The sequence below is a fragment of the Pteropus medius genome, unplaced genomic scaffold (genome assembly GCF_902729225.1).
Source record: "Pteropus medius unplaced genomic scaffold, Ma_sr-lr_union100, whole genome shotgun sequence".
NCBI lineage: Eukaryota > Metazoa > Chordata > Mammalia > Chiroptera > Pteropodidae > Pteropus > Pteropus medius.
In genome coordinates, this window is record NW_024340849.1 from 17937372 (window position 1) to 17955930 (window position 18559).

At 49.0% G+C, this 18559-nt stretch overlaps 1 protein-coding gene across 11 annotated transcripts in view; it reads right to left on the reverse strand.

Annotated features, from left to right (window-relative positions):
• The window catches only part of MAPK4 (mitogen-activated protein kinase 4), a 146962-nt gene that overhangs the window by 10376 nt on the left and 118027 nt on the right, over positions 1-18559 (reverse strand). For 10 of the 11 annotated variants that reach the window (XM_039841562.1, XM_039841580.1, XM_039841534.1 and 7 more), the window contains 4 exons: positions 16779-16923; positions 15125-15286; positions 10267-10495; positions 6820-7592 (listed from right to left, as the gene is read on the reverse strand). In XM_039841562.1, coding sequence (XP_039697496.1) covers positions 6896-7592; positions 10267-10495; positions 15125-15286; positions 16779-16923 — 1233 coding nt within the window. In that variant the 3' untranslated portion in view covers positions 6820-6895. The remainder of the gene's footprint in view (positions 1-6819; positions 7593-10266; positions 10496-15124; positions 15287-16778; positions 16924-18559) is intronic. The other variant, XM_039841588.1, reaches the window with a different exon arrangement.

Below are 18559 nucleotides of genomic sequence, written 5' to 3' on the forward strand. Positions count from 1 at the left end.
TCAAGTCTAATAAATAAATCACGGCTCAGAGCCACGGGACCCAAATGTAAAATGCAACGTCTGGCACCACTGGAGACAAAATAAATCACCTGGAATCTGGTAAGCAGGTCATCTTGATCCTCCAGTTTGTTCTGGTGACTTTAGTGATTGATTTTGCTAAACTCAGATGAAGCAGGAGGATATTTAGGTTCAGGGCTTCCAATGAAATGAAAGCGGTTGAGCCAAGATGAGATCATGAAACCTTTTGTGAAGGGAGGTGGAGAGAGGAACCTTGACTCTTGGCTTCTCAAGGGCTATGGTTAGTCCCTTATGAGGCTTGATTCTGCTTCATGCCCTCAGATTTCAAGAGACATTATTGTATCAGTTTAAAAAACACTTCTTTTTTGTTTGGGGCAGTTTAAGTGGTTTTACAAATGATTTTTAAGACAAGAGGCCAACACTTTTATGATTTGATTTGATTTGAAGGAGACCTGCCCCACGAAGACTGCATGGGGCCTGGAGTTCTCCTGTGAGGGTCACTTCTTTACTTTGAGAAGATGAAGACCTCACTGGAATGTAATATTATTGGAAAAGGATTAAGGCCTTACTCAGCTCATAGCATTCTAGAACTGTGCTATTCAACAGAAGTACAATGTGAGTCATCTGTGTCATTTAAAACTTTTATGTTAGCCAACCACACCAAAAAAGAAAAAGTAAAACAAGATGGGTGAAGTTAGTTTTAATACAAGATATCAAAAATGTTATAATTTCAATATGTAATCAATCTCAATAATTATGAATGAGATATTTTACATTCTTTTTTGGGAGGGTTACGAAGGCTTTGCAATCTGGTATGAATTTGACACAGGACATCTCCATCTGACCAGCCATATTTCAAGTGTTCATGTTTCCAGTCTCTAGGGAAGGAGACAGACAAGGGAGAAGGTGTCGGAAATGGCTTATTGGATAGCCAACCACAGTGAATGTCACAGGTCCCCAGAGAAGGCGTTCCGCTGTAGAGGGAAGAGCGTAGAGTATGAGCCAGGAGTCACCAGCTTGCTATGTGATCTTGTCCCTGTCACCTGGCCTTTCTGAACCTACAACCTTATTTTTAGGGTGAGGGGTTGGATGTGTTCGATGTCCTTCTGTTCTAACGCCTCTGATTTTATTTAAACTCCCTGAGAGCATTGAATGAGCTGTCCAGTGGTAATGTAATTAATTTAATGCAATCCATTTGGTAAAAACAGCTGTGGCTCTTCTCCTTCCTATGGTCAGGGGACGTTTGTTGGCTGGATAAACTCTTATGCTCATGGATTTTGATGGAAGTTTAATTACACCAATAACCTGGTGTCCTTGGTCTCTGGATGTCTATCCTCAGTGAGAACGTTAGACTCGGTGTATGTGCTAAGCCAAAGGGACTTCTCTTGGCATTGACTGACCTCCGTTTTGCCCAGATTGGGTCAGCCCCAGGCAGAACTGTGGAGAAGAGGTGGCCTCTGGAAGTCCCTCCATATCCTCCCCTCGCACCTGGCATTCATTACTCATGATTGGGTTTACCCAACTCTGGCTCAGTTGGGGGCTTTGTCTGAATCCTCCCCAGAGCACTTCACCTTATGGAACTACTCAGCTTCCTTCCTTTTCTCAAAGCATGGCTACAGGGGGTCTCTGTGATGAGCTACTTATGCCCATGTGTAGAATGGATACAGGAAGAGTTTATCAAAGCTCCCCTTCACATCTAGGTCAGGTATGGGTGCTCAGTGCAGGGCTCCCGCTGGCAAGGCCAGCCAAAGGCAGGCAGCTGAGTCAAGACTCTTCTTGGTTGCAACTAACAGAGTGCACTCAAGGGAGATGATGCACATAAAGGGGTGATATGCAACAGTTGTGGGTATCTGATGGAAACTAGGGGTGGGAGGTACAGTCAGGTCCCTGCGAGGGATTGAAACAGAAAGAAACCTGACCAGCAACACTAGGGCAGTTTCCTTCTCTCTCTCTCTGTCGTCCTCCTGCTTCATTCTTCTCCCTCCGTGATTAAGGACACGTGATGAACTTGGTCACTCCATAGTTCCAAAGTTGGCCTGTCTTCAGTTCAAGCAACAGCAAAGACTGACAAGCATCTAAGTCCCCAGGAGAAAGAATATGATTGGCCAAACTTGGGTCAGGTTTGCCCTAATCCAGGTTTACTACGATGGGGGTAAGGGGTGACGGAGAAAGGTCACCTTGATACAAAACCTGGATGCAGGGGCCTTTCCTGTGGGCGAGGAGCTTACTTCTTAGAGAAGGGAGGGTATGGGCTGGGCAAATACTCCAAAGGCTGGTGTCTTTGTTGTTGATTTAGGAAGCGGATTCTCCATATTGTTTGATGTAATGTAAAAACCCCGGAGAACACATAATATTGAAAGTGTTACTGGGTCTGAACTCCGGATCCATCATTTGCTATTGGTATAATCTTATTTATTTAAATTGTTTATCACACCTTATAGCATAACATTTTCTAAATGCCAAACACTGTATTGGTCTAAGTGCTTTACTTATTTTAACTTATTTAATCCTCATGATTCTACCGGATATTATTATTCTCATTTTACGTATGAAAACACTGAGGCATAGAAAAGTTAAGTAACTTGTCCCAGGTCACACAGCTAGTAAGTGGGAGAACTAAATTTTCAGTCTAGGCTGCCTGGCTCTATTATCCTTGCTCCAAACCCCTACGTGTCGTGCTGATCTTGGATAAGTCATTTAACTTCTCTGTGCCTCAGTTTTCTCATTTGGGAAATGGGTTTAATGACATCTGCCTCCTCAGTGGCGGAGATTAAGATAGATGGCACATATGAAGCCCTGCTACTCTGTATTAGAGTCTCCAGAGAAACAAAACCAATAAGAAACATATACATGTGGGGTGGGGGGAATGGGGAGAGGGAGAGAGAATTGGCTCCCATAATTATGGAGGCTGGCAAACCTGAAATCTGCAGGGTGGGTTAGCAGAGACCCAGGGAAGAGCTGATGTTGCAGCCGAAGTTCAAAGGCCATCTGCCGCAATTCTTTCTTGCTCAGGGGAGGTTCATCTTTTGTTCTATTCAGAACTTCAACTGATGGGACCAGGCCCACCCCATATTATGGAAAGTAATCTGCTTTACTCAAAGCCCACTGCTTTCAATGTTAATCTCATTTAAACACACACTCACAGAAAAATTAATCCAGAATATTTGGCCAAATATCCAGGGACCATGGCCCAACGAAGTTGGCACGTAAAATTAACCATCACCCCTTCTAATCATAACTGGTAGGATCCCATATGTGAGGAGTCTGATCTCTTCCTTCTCACCTCTAGGCCCCCAGAGAACCATCTTCCAAGGGTTGGAGTTGGGTGTGGCTCAGCCTGACAGTTGACATCTTCATTTCTCAATCTTGTCTCTCAGTTCACGTGGCCATCCCTCAGGCAGCTACACAGCCAGAGTTCCCTCAGCCACAGAGCTCTGAAACTCTCAGCTTGGTGTTCCAGTGCAGCTCTGGGTAGCTGGAAATGACTGCTTCCTAAAGCAATTCATCATGCATGTGCCACAATTGCCCCGGCAGTAAACATGCTAACAGAATGAGCAGTGAGCTATCTTGCCACAGGCTTGGCTTTCATAAGCAGACCATGATTCAACAAGAAAAGGTATCTCAGATGTTAGATTGCTTAACATCTGCCTCAGCATGCATGTTTTTATTATTATATTTTAATAATGTTGCATATTTTAAAAAATATGTACACGTATTTTACCAAATAAGATCTCTGTTATAAATAGCTGTGTTGCCTCATCTTTGCTATAATGTTCTCATGAGACAAACTCTCACACAACTTTAGAATTTCAGGAGACACAACTACATTCAAAGTCACTGACAAGTAGAAGGTTAACTCAGCAGGCCTCAGTTGCTCATACCTTGTGCATTCCGAAGGAAGGCCAATCTTCAGAAGGACTGGCCCTTGACTGGCTCCTGGAGGTAAACTCTGAGCCCTCAGAATATCCTGCCTGGTAAAAGTGGTTTTGTACATCTGAGGCCTTGGGCCATGCTGTATCAATTTGATCTCTGAGGGACCAGAGACTAACTCAGATCAGACACAGAGTCCTATGCAATTTATCTCCAGTAAAAACTCTGGACACCGTGGCTTGACAATAATTGACGTGTGGTCACACATTGCTGCTGGGAGAATTAAGCATGCCCCCATGCAACTCCTTTGAGAAGGGCACACCTTTTTGTGCTCTTTGCTGTTGGGGCTTCTCAACTCCTTCTTCCTCAAACCCCATTTCCTACATTCTAGCAGCCCAGGCCTCAAGGCTTCTCAAAGATAAAATTTCAACCTGGCCTGGCTCTGGGCCATTCTCTTTATGCACAGCCAGGGATGTGAGGTAGTTACTCTGAGCTGACACCTTGGGGAGAATCTCATAATTGGCTTAGCAGGGTGCTCTTCTTGGCTCACATGCATTTCAACAGTAGAAAGTTCCTTTAATCAAAGGGCTTTTCGGGGAAGTCAAAATAAACAGAAACGAAATTTTAAAAATCTCTCTATTGTCTATATTTATATATGTTGAATAACGAATGAAGTTGGGCTAGTGCTTTGACGCAGGTATTACAAAGGGGTGAACTTCAGATGGGTGGAATCTCAGGCATCTGTGAGGTGTGGCTCAGGCAGGCATTTTGGGTGGTTGGCTCTCTCAGATCTCATGATGTTGGCACCTTTTGTGGTGACTGGAGGAAAGGATGAACCTTGGTCAGAAGGTTTAGAGTTAGCTCTTAGATCTGGTTTGAAATCTACGATATGAAGACCAGGCTGGACCTAGATGATCCTGGAATCACTTTCCTGATTACCAATCTGTGCGTCCCCTCTGACTGCATCCCCTCAAAACACTGGCCTTAATGGGTACAGGGAGAAGCCAGCCAGGCTCTGATGAATCAACCATTGTCAAAGGCAGGATCAGATAATATATAAATGAATGAAATAATGCATAAATGAACAAACCAATCATCATTCCAATAAAACTTTATTTGGCCTGTCCTGATCAAGTTTAACAATGCTTAATAGATTTTTTTTTTTTTTGAAACATGAGGAGTAATAACAGTTCCTCTGAAATAATAATAATAATATATGAACTTCTGGTCAAGGTCAGCAGCTTGTTCCTTTACCAAAAAAGTAAAGCCGCCCTCTGAGGACCAATGGCACATGAGGAGCGGTGTACACTTCCTTTTCTTAAAACAAAACAACAAAAAACGAAAAAACAAACCAAATACTTCATATTTACATATCTTCCATTTAAAAATTGGTCAGTGTGATTAATTGCTTTTAAATATAAGTTTCTAATGTGTTGCAGGTTCCGATGTACAAATCCTAGTTAGCTGATTAGATTTAAGGTGCTGTTGAGGTGAGGGTGAACATGGCCAAGACCACTGGGGACCCTCTGCTTAGAGTGGCTAGACTTCCTGTGGGCATCTTTGGGCATACTGGGGGAGCTGGTGGAGCTAAACACCAGGGGTGGAAATGGCACAGAACTCCAGGGGACTGGGCTATGCTTCTGCTGTGCCCAAACACATTACCCCAGGCTCTGTGTGAGTGCACCTCTGGGTGTGCCTGCTCCAAACTCATCCTGGCCTAAATTAGGAGGAGCATGGATGCCTGGGGTCCCTTCCTTTGCTATGGGGTCCCCATGCTGCTGCCTGACCCCTAAGGGCCCTTAATATTGGCACCCCACCTTTCACACCTTCCTTTCTGGATTCCTTGTCCCCCAGGCCACTTGCTCTTCAATGCATTTCTTTAGGGCCTGCTCTTTGCCAGGGCTAAATGGAAGATTGAAATTAAGGGCAGTATTAATGAAGCCTGATAGGTCCCAAGTGAAATCTTCTCTCCTAACACATTTGCTCTATGGTGGGCACCTCACTGGGTAGTGAGGGAGCGGGGAGGCGGGGATGGTGGCTGGAGGGGTTTACAGAATCGCTATCTTCAAACTTACTGGGTATGACATCCCCTTGGGAACTAGGGCTGAGTCTGTGTCTGTGCATGTGTCAGGAAAAGTGCATAGGAAATTCTGGAGGAGGTATGTGCACACGGGCCTGGGAAAATCAGTTATTTTACCCACAGACCTCAAACTAGTCTTATCTGAAACAGATTTCAGACCACGAAGGAGTGAGGCACACGTAAGGGCGTGGCAAATAAGAATATTTACGTACTTGAGAAGCCAGAAAAAATGTGCGTGGTGACGTGAGGAAAGAAATGGGCTCAGTTCCTAATTTTGGAATACAAGAAACATTGCTCTGAATCAAAGAACATTGCATGGGGTCAGATGGTAATGGACAGGAAGACATATCTTGGACTATTTTCTGACCGAAAAGCCCGTATGACCCCAGCAGAGGAAGATATTATGTAGTGGACAGACACAGGCCTGGGGGCAGGGAGACTGGGACTCAAGGCTTGCCCTGACACTGGCTACGTTGCTTCTCTGGGTTTCACTGTCCTTGCTGTGTCAGTTGAGGCGAGCTGAGACAGCTGGTTTCAACCTGTGAGATTCCTCTGTACCCAGCCCAGGGCCTACAGACTGCTGTCTAAGCCATCTTTCTTTCCTGCATGCCACCACTTATAAAACGCAAGGGTCTCTTCTTCACTGGGAAAGTGATCAATCCCCAAACTAAGCTCCTGATCAAACCCGCTCCCAGAGGTTAAAGGCTAGTTATTAAGGCAGTTTAAGAAATGGACATTCCTCTCACTCCTCGGATCCTTCCTGCACCTACAATCCCAGGCAGCAGAGAGGGTGGTGGGTGGTGGAGGTGCAAGGGAGGGCCTTCCCACAGGTCAAGAAAAGGCACAAGGTGGTGTGTGTGTGTGTGTGTGTGTGTGTGTGTGTGTGTGTGTGTGTGTGTAGGGGGTGCTGGAGCGCCCCCTACACGCTCACCACCTTTCTTTGGAGAAGGCCTCTGTCTGCACTAGATCGCTGGAGTGCTCGGAGATGCACGTGCCGTTGAGGTCGCCCCGTTTATTTTCCGGCAGGTCCTCAGGTTTGGTGCAGAGCTTCAGGGCGCGGGAGATGAACACGTCCAGGTCGAACTGGGGGCTAGCACCCCCGTCGATGGGGGCCGGGCGGCCGGGAGGGGAGGCAGACAGGCGGTGCTCAAGGCCGTCGGGGGGCGGGCTGGCCCGCTCGGGGCCGCCCTGCGTGCTCTTGACCCACTGCGCGATTTCCAGGAAGAGGCTGGCCGGCTCGTCCTCGCGCGCCCCGGGGTCCGCGGCCACGGCGGCGGAGGGGGGCGCACCGGCCGCCTGCTTCCAGTGCGACAGATCCAGGATGAGCTTGGGCTCCGAGTAGTGGTGCGGCTTACTGTCGCGCCACAGCAGCTTGTCCAGGTAGGACGGCGACCCCATCTTGTAGTCGCAAGAGTGTCCGTAGTCAGCCTCGAAGGCGCGCTCCATGGACGAATGCGACTGCTCCAAGAATCGCTCGGAGCTGCTCTGCGAGTCCTTGCGCGGGTCCACCTGCACGTCCTCCGCCAGCGGCGCCGAGCCCGCGCGCGGGTCGCGCTGCACCTCGCTCGTGTCCTGGCACCGGTCTGGCCGCCACTCCAGGTCCGATGACAGGCTCACAGGGTACCTGCAAGGGTACAGACGCAACCGTGATTGGATCACCAGCCCCGTCTGTCCAGTTCCTGCCCCACCCTCCAAGGTGGGAAGGTGATGGGACGAGGTAATGATGAGCCTCCGGGCTTAGGTATGGGGACTGACTGGCTTAACTCTTGTATTTTTGTGTGTGTTCATTCAGGACACCTACAAATATTTCTTGAGCACTTACTATGTACCAGGCATCATCAGACACAGCAGTGAACAAAACAACAAAATCCCTATCCTCACGGAACTTACTTTCTAGTGGATGTACCTGTGCAGTGCTCCACAAACTTTGATGTGCACACAAATCACCTGGGGCCTTGATCTTGATTCAGTGGTAGATCTGAGCTGGGGCCTGCAGTTCTGCGGTTCTAATGGGCTCCCACGTAATGTTGCTGCTACTGGTCCAGAGACCATATATTGAGCAACAGGGCCCTAACGAGTGCTACTTAGCCCTGGCTCAGATTAGAATCACCTGAGAGGATTAAACAGGCAATTCTATGCCTGCCCCATACCCCCAATTCCTATTCAGTATGCGGAGGGCAGCCTGCATCAGCATGGTTTTAAAACCTCCCCAGGTGATTCTAAGGTACAGACAGGGCTGAGAACTGCTGTCCTAGTGGGTCTGGTTGAATGCCCTGCAGCACCATGATAGATGCAGAGAAGGTAGGGCTTACAGAAAGGTTACAGACACCTCAGGAGAGGCCAGAGGTCCTTGGAATCCTGCCCTCCGTCAACTGTCCTGCAGCCATAGAGAGGGAAGCCAGCTAGCCAAGAGCAAATGAAGGGCAGGTAGGCAAGAAGGCCAGCCATCAGCTCAGGCTAAGCACTTCCTTCCCTGGGCCAGATGCTCTATGCAGAACCTGTGGGAGTGGGAGGGCGGGGAAGGCAGGGAGCACAGAAGAGGCATCTTCCAGCTGCTCATGGAACAGCGGGGCTAGTGCTCACGCGGGAAAAACCAACACATCAAGGACAGGCAGGTCTGGCTGTGTGAAAGGGCAGACGGGAAGCTGTAGTCCACATGATACGGTGTGCGAGGCACAGGAAGACCTCAGTACTGCCTGCCCTCCAGTGATGCCATCAGGGCAAGAGTCACTCCCAGAGGTGAATACTGCCTCTTCCCATGACAGCCCTTGAAATTGCAAGTATTTCTAGGAGGAAGAACTTGTGAAGACCCTAACCGTTGGCTGCTACATGCCAAGGGCAAAACGTAAGTTAGCAGCTGTGGGCATCAGTGTTATCCCCCGCCTTATAGATGAGGGCGCTGCTGTTCAGAGGTTAAGCAGTTTGCACACAGCAGCAGGGCCTGTAGGAAAGGGTTTGCATCATGTTATCATCCACCTCCCTCATGCAGCGGTGACGGGAAAAGTCGGGAGCAGAGGTGCACCAGGTTCGGAAGTGGTCAGAGGTAATGGGCAGCAGCCAAAGAAACCCTGATATAGTTTTTCCTGGCACCAACTGCATGCCACAACCACGATAAGCATGGGACAAACCTCGCTGAGCCCCAAATACTGTGGAATGGAGGGGGAAGGGCTGCAGGGACCGCAGTCGAGAGCAGGACAAGCACGTGGGGGGGGAGTGTAGTAGGAGAATCCTTCATTAATCTCCATTTGTTGGCAACTCTTGATAACAGTTGACAATGACAAAACAACAAATCTGTCTAAAAATAGCAACATTGTCTTAACCCTCTCTCAGTGCCTCCTTAATCTGAAACCCATCATCTGTCAAATGACTAAAAAGGAGAAATTGCTCATCTGTCACTTATGTAACTAACTGTCACATTCCCACAACAGTGGGGCTTCCACTTAGGCTCCTCCGAGTTCCAGCGCTAAGCCCTTGACTTTATTTCTAAATTGAGCAGCTATCAGCTGTCCCTCCCAGGAACAGCAGATGGTGATACCCAAACGTTTAGCTGCCTGATCTAAGAACGTCAGAATAGGAAGGGCCTTAAGAGATCATTATGTGCCTACATGGAGACTGTTTAAAAACGCATCTTTTACCCGACTCTGATTCATTGCTAGTGACTTCTGGGCGCACTGTCGCCAGATCCTGAGGCCTAGCCCAGTTTTGCAAGAAAGAGTCCTGTGACTGCTTAGCAGTGTCCAACATGGATGCAGATTAGGGAAGACACCACCTGGGCCAGGTGTTAGCTGTGTGACACGAAGCCGATCTCTAACCTCCCTGAGCTGCAGCTTCCTCATGTGCCAACCGGCAATGACAATAACGGCGCCTCCCGTAATGGCACTCTCAGACGGCGTAAGTGATGTGAACCACACGGGTGTGTTGTGTGGTGCTATATTTCACGTTGCTTTCTTGTCTTGTGTTGCTGTGGTTTGCTTTTCCGGGACAAACTCCCAGCCTGCTAGAAGTCAGCTCCCATGGCGGGTGCTCATTAAATGCTTGCCACCCATTGTACTGAGCCCTGTGTTCAGTATACACACAGTGAGGATAAAAGCTGGTGGTGGCTGTTACACAGAGGAAGACTGACCCCTGACCCCATCACACAAGACATGAGAGTGTCAAGGGACAAGAGAAAGGCAGGAAGGTAAGCTTGGGGAAAGCGCCCCTGGGCTATACAACGTGGGAGACAGGGCAAGAGTAAAAACACAGAGGATCAGAGTAAAAAATAAGAAAGGGAAGATGGGAATGTGGGCTCTAGGTACCAGGGCCGGAAGCTTCTGGAACCACACCTGTCCCAGTTGGAGAGCTGGCTCTGGTTGGCGGCCATCAGCAGGATGTCGTCAATCTCATCCTCGATGCGGAAGGGGTGCTGTGAGGTGGGCTCATCCTCGGGGCACGAGTACGGGCTCATGTAGGGGTGCTGTAGCCCCATCTCGGCTGTTAGGCGATCCATGGGGTTAAAGGTCAAGATCTTCTCCAGAAAGTCAATGGCTGTAGGGAGCAGAGCAGCACATGAAGGTCATTCATTCCTCCGGCCACCCTGAGAAAGAGACCTCTTAACATGGTGATGTTCCCTGGTGTTTGTACTTTTCCATCGGTAAAAAAGGTTTTAGCCATTTTCTTTCTTATGAACCTCACCACAATCCAGTGACAAATTCAGAGCAGATGCTGCTTTTTGGACTTCACAAATGAAGTAATAGAGGCCCAGAGCGGGGAAAGGGACTTACTCAAGGTCACGGTTGATTACAGGAAGTCCAGGGCTAGAACTCAGCCTTAGGCTGGATTTCTCCAGAGACGAGGAATGGAGTGTAGGTAGTTATGGGGCGGCGATGCCAGGAAGCACACTGGGAGGGGAAGGGGGAAGAAGCCAGCAGAGGACGTGTCAATGAGCGGGTTCCTCCTGCGGGCACCTGGGGCTCAGTTCCACTGGGGTCCTCCAGGAGTCATCACGGGACACACCTCAGAGGTGGCGCCACTTGTGAGGGAAGCTGGGGTATCTCTACATCCACTCCCATTTATCTCTGGTTGAGTGCTGCTGGGCTGGGTGGGGGAGCCTACTTTCCCCAGGTGCCAGCAGTAAAGAGCCTCAGTGAGAAAGGTCAGCGGAGGTGAGGCAGGTGGGCCAGGGCCTGACAGCCCAGAGCTCCTAGCGTAAGTCCAGAACTCTTTCTACCATATGTTGCCCTTGGAGGTTTGACAAATAAAGGCGGGCAGGCTTGATCTTCGAAATATTTCACCACCAGGCTGAAGCCCTCCTGCTGTGCCAGGCAGTAACCCTTGAGTAGCTATGCCAAGGGTTGATCCTGGCATCTGGAACCTGGGACAGGAAGGGGCAGGCGCTCAGAAACCTTGTATAGTAGTTATTTGCCAACCAGCAAGCAAGTATATTAAGATTTCAGTAGGGAGTTATGGGTGTGCGCTGGCTGAACGTCAGCTCTGGGCACAGGTACTGGCACCCTTCCTCCTGAGCACAGTCGGAGTACTCATCTGCCTTGTGAACTTGGCCCTGGGTTGTCTCAGGGCAAGTTCTAGCCTGGAGGTTCGTATTACTTCTCAGTGCTGGAGGCTCCGCTTAAATCATGACTCGGATAATCGTGTTATAGCCCACGTGCAAAGGTAGGGGTGCAGCTGAGCTCAAGGCCCAGGCTGCTGTCCCCTCCGGGGGGTTCTTGGGTGGGCATCAGCCTACACCATTACCCTGCCCCTCCCATCAGCTCTGGATGTCTTTGCAGGAAAATTCATCGGTGATTTCGGAAATTGATGGATTCTGGAGGTCACTGGCCTCCTGGGAGGATGTGGTATTGCTCCGTAACCCTAGATCAAAAGATCAGTTAGGCAGCAGGAACTCTGATCGCCCCCAAATGTTCTGGGGCCCAGGGCTGCAGCCCTGAAAGAGGATCAGCCTCGCAGACTCCCTGGCCTGGGAAGGGTCAGGCACTGCAGTGCACGGCCCGGCCACGCCACTGCCCAGCTCCCTCTTTGGGCGCCTCTCTGAGCCCCACTGGACTTTTTGACAAGGAAATGGAGAGTTAAAGTTTTAAATGGCAGGCATCATCGCCATTATCATCTTTGTTAAAAAAGACCCGGAAAACCTCGAAGTTGGAAAGTCATTCCCCTGACTAGTGAGGATGAGTCTCCTCTTTTCTGACTGGGAAGCCCAAATATGAGAAAATGCTGCTTACATCAAACCTAAATCTGCCCCCTTAACCTCTACTCCTGAGCCTAGTTCCGCCCTTTGGGGTCCCCCACACCAGCAGGTTCTCTCTTGCCCGTGATTGCCCCTCTCATGCTTCAAGGCAGCAGTCATGTCCCACGCAAGCCCCTTCTCCACCTGGCACACGACTGGCATATGTCTCTCAGCCTCCCCTGCAGTTAGACGTGGCCGTGTGACTGGAGCCGATGGAATGGGGGTGGAAGTGGTGTGTGTACCCTGTTTCCAGGCCTGACCCATGAAAACCTCGTGCAAGAATCTCTGCTCTCTCCCGCTGGCTTCAGCTGGAAGCTGGTGCCCAGGGGGGCTCTGAAAGCTATGTGTTGAGGATGGCAGCCCCTCTGATGGCCTGCGTCCCAGGCAGAGCCCCCCAGACTCCCCGACTCTGGAGAGTTCAGGTTCATCAGCTACAGCCCTGGCTTTACCTTAACTCATAAACACCGTACCTCCTTCCCTCAGCTCCTTTTCTCTGGGCTCAATTTTCCTAGGTGTTTTTAACGTGTTTCTAATATAATGAGGCTTCTGTACCATGTTGTCACCTTCCTGTGGCCCAGTGGATTCCACACTGGACTTCTCAGAGCCCCAAGGGTTCCGGAAGGGTTCTCAGAGAGAACTGAGAGGCAGGTGGGCAGGGCTCTGAGGCCCTCAACCCTGCTTCACCCATGGCAGTCCTCTTACGTGTCTTATGTCTTAGGTTTCCTCATCAGATTGGTCGCTCGTGGTATGTTTACTTCTTGTAGTAAACAGAGCTCAGAACCGCGGTCTCAGGACCTGCCTCCCTTATGCACCTGTGGTGTGATGGCTGTATTGGCTGCGGAAAGGCACAGTCGCTGAGACTATGTCCTTTCAGCCTTTGAGGGCTACAGCCAGAGAGACCCCCTGCCTCTTTCCAAGCCTTTGGGACCTTAGCACGGCAGAGGGAGCGAACTGAGGGTCACTGACTGGCTCTTCTGGGCAGGTGAGCTTTATGCTTTCTCCCACCAATATTTCATTTCAGTAATACCTCGTTACCCCAAGGCCAGAGGCCGAATGGGGTCACTTTTCAAGGCCAGAGGCAGAGGAGAGCACTTTGGCTGAAGCTGGCACATTGGGAGGGTGAAGCAAGCCTGGCTTTAGCGAATGTCTGTTCGGCTACAGGATTGAGTCCAGACTCATCGGCTGGGCATTCAAAGCCCCGTGGCCTCTCCGCCAATCTCCCCTGTCCAGCTTCATGTCCTGCGATCAGGTTAGTGACTCATCCTGCTGATCTGCGACTCACCACTGCTCCAGGTCGGCTTGTCCGTCCTTCTCAGTGCTTGGTGGCTCTCTCCCCTTCCCCGAATACCCAGGGCTCTCACTGGCCCCTTAGGGTGTGTTCCTTAATCTTCGTTCTCATCTCTGAGGGGTACTCCCTGTTTTCCCAGCTACTATCTCCTCTGTCTCTCTGAATTGCCACCCCTAGCACAGTTCTCCAGCCACGGTAGGTTAATAAGTGTTGACCGTTACTGCCGACAACAGAGAAGGGCTTTATCTCCTGTTAGGCACCAATCCTGATTTCACCGAGACCAGACCCACCACTCTCTGGGTCAAGTCACCAAGGGGCCACCATGTGTGTGGTTGCTTGCGGGAGGGGATGTGGGTGACACATCCCTTATCCAGAATTCCTAAGAAGTGAACACACTTCTTGTTGCGTGGTGGGATTTCTACAGAAGCCTAAGAATCGGCATGAATATGGATGGCTGAGTCTTAATTTGTGGTGAGTCAAATTACCGCTCCTCCCCTTTAAGGATGGGGAAACAGAGGCAGTTTACTGATGAAATGGGGATCATGGCCAAAGATAATGTTAGTCCAAGCTCTTGGGTTCTTGATGGGGAAGAGGGTGGCAGAGACTGCTAGTTCGTACCCCATGTCTGTTCTTCTCTTTCATAATAATAGACACAGTGTCATGGAATAAATATCCATTTTACAGCCTCCACTGCAGCGAGGTGGGGCCATGTGACTAAGTTCTGGCCAAGAGAAGATGAGTGGAGGCGAGGTATACAAATTCTGGCTCATGACCTGAAGGACAAGGGGACCCACCCTCTTTCCTCACCTTCCTCCAGGTGTAACGCCTTATGATGGCAAAACATGGCAGAGGGGTCTTGGGCCCGTGGGTGACTGTAGAGCAGGTCCGCCATATTGGCCTTGGACTGTCTGCTTTTGGATTATTATATAAGAGAGAAATAAACTTCTTAACGCCTTTTTTTCTTAAATAAGAATTAAATCTTATTTGAGCCATTGAGAATTTGGGTCTCTCTTTCACGTGGCTGAACCAATATCCTACCTCATAGTTTCCTAAGGAAGCCTCTGGCAGGTATGAGGCCCAGTGATAATATAACATCTAAGGTGATGAAGCAACTATCCTGTGCCCAGGGCTTTAAAAATTCTATTTTACTTACTCATCACAATGACTTTATGTGACATGTATTATTATACCCATTTTACAGTTAAGGAAACTGAGATGCAGAGAATTAAGAAACCTGCCCAAGGTCAAGCAGCTAGTCACTAGTAGGGCTGAGAATTGAGTCCTGGTCTGGCTCTCAAGCTGATAAAACACGTTCTCTGTACCATACCGTACCTTCCAAGAGGAAAAAGTAAAGGGTGGAAAAGGAGGAGGAAGGCAAGTCAGATGAAAAGCAAGCAGAATCAGTGGTGGCATGGAGAACTAACGACTGGCTTGACAGTTGCCTGATGGCCCAACTCCAGGGGCTAATCATCCTCAGTCTGGAAGTAGCCAGTCCAAATGCCCACTGCCAGAGGCGGGGAGATGGGGGCTCATTTCTATGTCTAGGGACTATGCTTGGTCCTTTTAGGAGACCACCAGCTCCCGCCCCCAAGGCGAGGCCAGCCTGCAGCCTCCAGATGCTGGCCTGGCTGTCAGGCTCAGGTACCTTCGCTGTTTACTTCGGGAAGCAGCTTGCGCAGTGGCCTCTTCACCTCCCAGGTGCTGTTGACGAAGGAAGGCATCACCCTGAGCAGCTCGTCCTTGTCCTCCTCCCGGATCACAGGGATGGTCTCCAGGATGAGCTGCATCTGCTCCAGCTCGTGAGCCCCTGGGGAGGCAAACACCAGATGGTTACCGTGCTGTCCTGGAAGTGTGACTTTGGTATAGAAGCACCAAAGTGGCTCCAGGAGGCCTGAGAGCAACACTGGGCTGGAAGCCAGGGGCCTTGGGTTCTGGTCTTCACTCTGCCACTAACTTGCTGTGTGACTATAGGCAGGTGGCTTGCCATCTCTGGGGCTTGGCTTTGTCAAATGTTTCTGCCTCTGTAATGGAATAGTCTGATATAAGACTGAGTTGGCCAGCACTAAAGTGACTGGAACAGTTTGGCCCAAGGCTTTCCACATGCTCCTTCCCATATGCCTCTCTGCACATTCTTTACCAGGCTGGGGAAGGAAGTGATTTTAAGGTTAGAAATGAGCCTTACCTTTCACTTCCAATTAGGAAGACTCCAATTAGGAGGGGAAAAAAAATCAGGAATAACAAATTGGGTTTGGGATGTGTCTTGAGCACACTGCCTCTGTGCTCCTTTGGGCAGAGGGGGACCAGGATGGACTGAAGCATTCATTCATTCAACAGATATTTATTGAGCACCTTCTCCCTGCCAGGCATCATGTTAGATGCTGGCAATGAATACTATTCTCATCTGTAAGAAACTTCAGTCTTTAGGCATCTCAGATACTTGACTCATCTTCTACACCCAGGTGACCTCTGACCTCTGCATCAGGGCCACGGCACTGCCGGTATAGGTCAGGTCTGTCTCCTTGCTGTCCCGCTATGACCTGCAGGTCACTCGTACTTTCATTACTTCCATTTTCCTTTTTTGCACAAGTAGACGTTCCACTTACCTCTTCCAGGTTGAATCCTCAACCAATCCTCTCCTTTCTCAAGGAGTCCCCCCGACTCACCCAGTTGCACAGAGAGTCCTTCACTTATCACTTATTCCCATGGGATTCCAGTCTGCCAGAAGCTGGTGGCCCAAGATAAGGCTCTTCTGTGTCCCCACCCCCTACACCCCCACGATCCCCTATGCAGCACTAAGCACATGTGAATGCTGTGAAGGATGACCCAGAAAGTGCCTACGGCATCAGGATTCAAGGAGTTTCTGCCACCTCTCCCTGCAGTGGGCTAATGGAGGGTCATTTCAGAAACCCCGGGAGCCCCTTGTGGGTTCCCTTCTACAAATGAACACTCCAGACAGACTGCTCACAGTGGCAGGGACAGAGGAGAAAGGGGCTGAAAATGTAGCGTGGGTGTTTTCACCAGTCAATCTCAATGGGTTTGAATACAAGCGGTTCCTTGATTTTGAAAGTTCTCTCAGAAATGTTATTTTTAGTCTCTCTAACATTTTGCTTGAAATGATAGTAAGGTGACTCTAAGCAGTGCCATAAAATCCACAGAGGTTATTTCAAAGAGAAAGGTTAGCATGTTTTGTGATTATGTGTGTGTGTGTGTGTGTGTGTGTGTGTGTTTTCTTCACCCAGTTCTCTCTTTTCCTAGAATGACACCAGACGAGAAGGAAGGTGTCATGGTTAGTGACTTACCTGCAAAGAGCATTTTCCCTGTGAGCATCTCGGCCAGGATGCAGCCGGCAGCCCACATGTCAATGGCTTTGGTGTAGTTGTTAGGGGAGAGGAGCAGGCGTGGGGAGCGGTACCACTTCGTCACCAAGCCTTCTGACAGATAACCCTGGAAGACGAAACCCCGGTTCCAGCAATCAGTCCTGTGCAGATTCCCTCCCTCCCGTGCCTTATCTCCTTTCTCTTCCCCTGGACACAGGACCTCTTTCTGGACCCTTTTACCCTCGATTCTTTCATGCTGATCATTAGGGAACAGAGGTCTGGTTAGAGGGGCTCAGGATAGTTTGTGGGGCTCAAAGTCTTTGGTGGAGGAATCTCAAGGGGCCCTGAGGTTCTCTGTAGAAAGGGATGCAGGATACCAATATTTTAGAAGAAATGATTTCCCACCGCAGCTTGATGTAACTATGCAAAGCAAATCTGCCCTCATCTAGTAAGAAGATGGATAAATAGGAAGTATACTCAAGTTCATCATCAGCAACAGAGTAATGATGAAATGCTGGAATTTCATTTCTCCAGTGGCTGAATCTCAGAAAAAGCCACACATTTGAAATCAAGCTAGTTGCTTTGGTGCTGATGGTTAGAATTAATGTGGCTACAATGCCAGACACCAGCCCCTATTGAGAATGGATATGGACAGCTTCATAATGAATGTAGGTAAAGGGCACATGCAATCAACCCTAGATGACAGAGTAGACACAGCTTGGTTGGTCCAGGGGGTCCTAGGAGTGTACAGACTGTCTTTTGGGGGAATAGATGTTCTAGCTGATTTTAGCTACTGCTCAATGATTTGTGGCCTGGAATAGAATCCCTCCCTATGAGATACAGTGATGACACAGGTATTTTAGCATAGATAAGAAAATATAGCCAGGCAATTTGCACATTGTTCTTTAAGTAATTCAGAAAGCTGGTCCAACAATGAAACCTGGGAGATGTCCATTTGGAATACCTGGACAGTCTCTCTAAAGTGAGAAAATAGACCTATTTGGGTTTCAACGTGAGACAATTCTGACCAAGAGGATCCAATGTGAGATTCTAGGGGTGGTCTTGTTATCTCTTGATGTAATTCCCTGTTTAGCATTCAAATTTTCCTTTTTTACTGATGTGAAAAGTGTCACAGACCCAGGTTAAAATAGATGAAAAGTTAGAAAGCCCAAGTACCCAAGAGCTTTTGATCAGTTAATCTGAAATTTCTTCATTTGTTGAGCAAAGACTTATTAAGTGTTTAAAACCTTCTGAGAGCCCAGCTTTCTTTCCTCTGTGGCACATATTTCCCCAGAGGAGGGCTTCACACGGTGGACAGGAGGAGGAAAAGAGGAAAAAACTCTTTAGCTGGAAACGACTACAGCAAACCCATTCCCTGGCTTCAATGCTCCCACCAAAATTAACTCCTTATAATTTTTAAGCATACCCCTCTTTTTCTCTTCTCTGGGGATCTGCATGTATGCATGTCATGGATGGAGGCCCTCATTCCCACTGTTCTACCTGGCTGACTCTCAGAAGCTTCCTGACTCGCTGAAATAAGGTTGGGTGCCCGGCCCCACCCCAGGAGCTCCGAGGTCCCTGTTTTGTTACTGTTTCTTTACTTGCTAACATCCTCCACTCCCCAGACCACCAGACAATATGTCCCTCATGGGCAGCAGCTGTGTCTTGTTCCACAAGCCGTTATCGCATTATGTAGTCCCAAGTCTGCCTCCTAGGAAGTGTTCGATAAACACTGTTGAGTGAATGAATGCATGAATGCATGC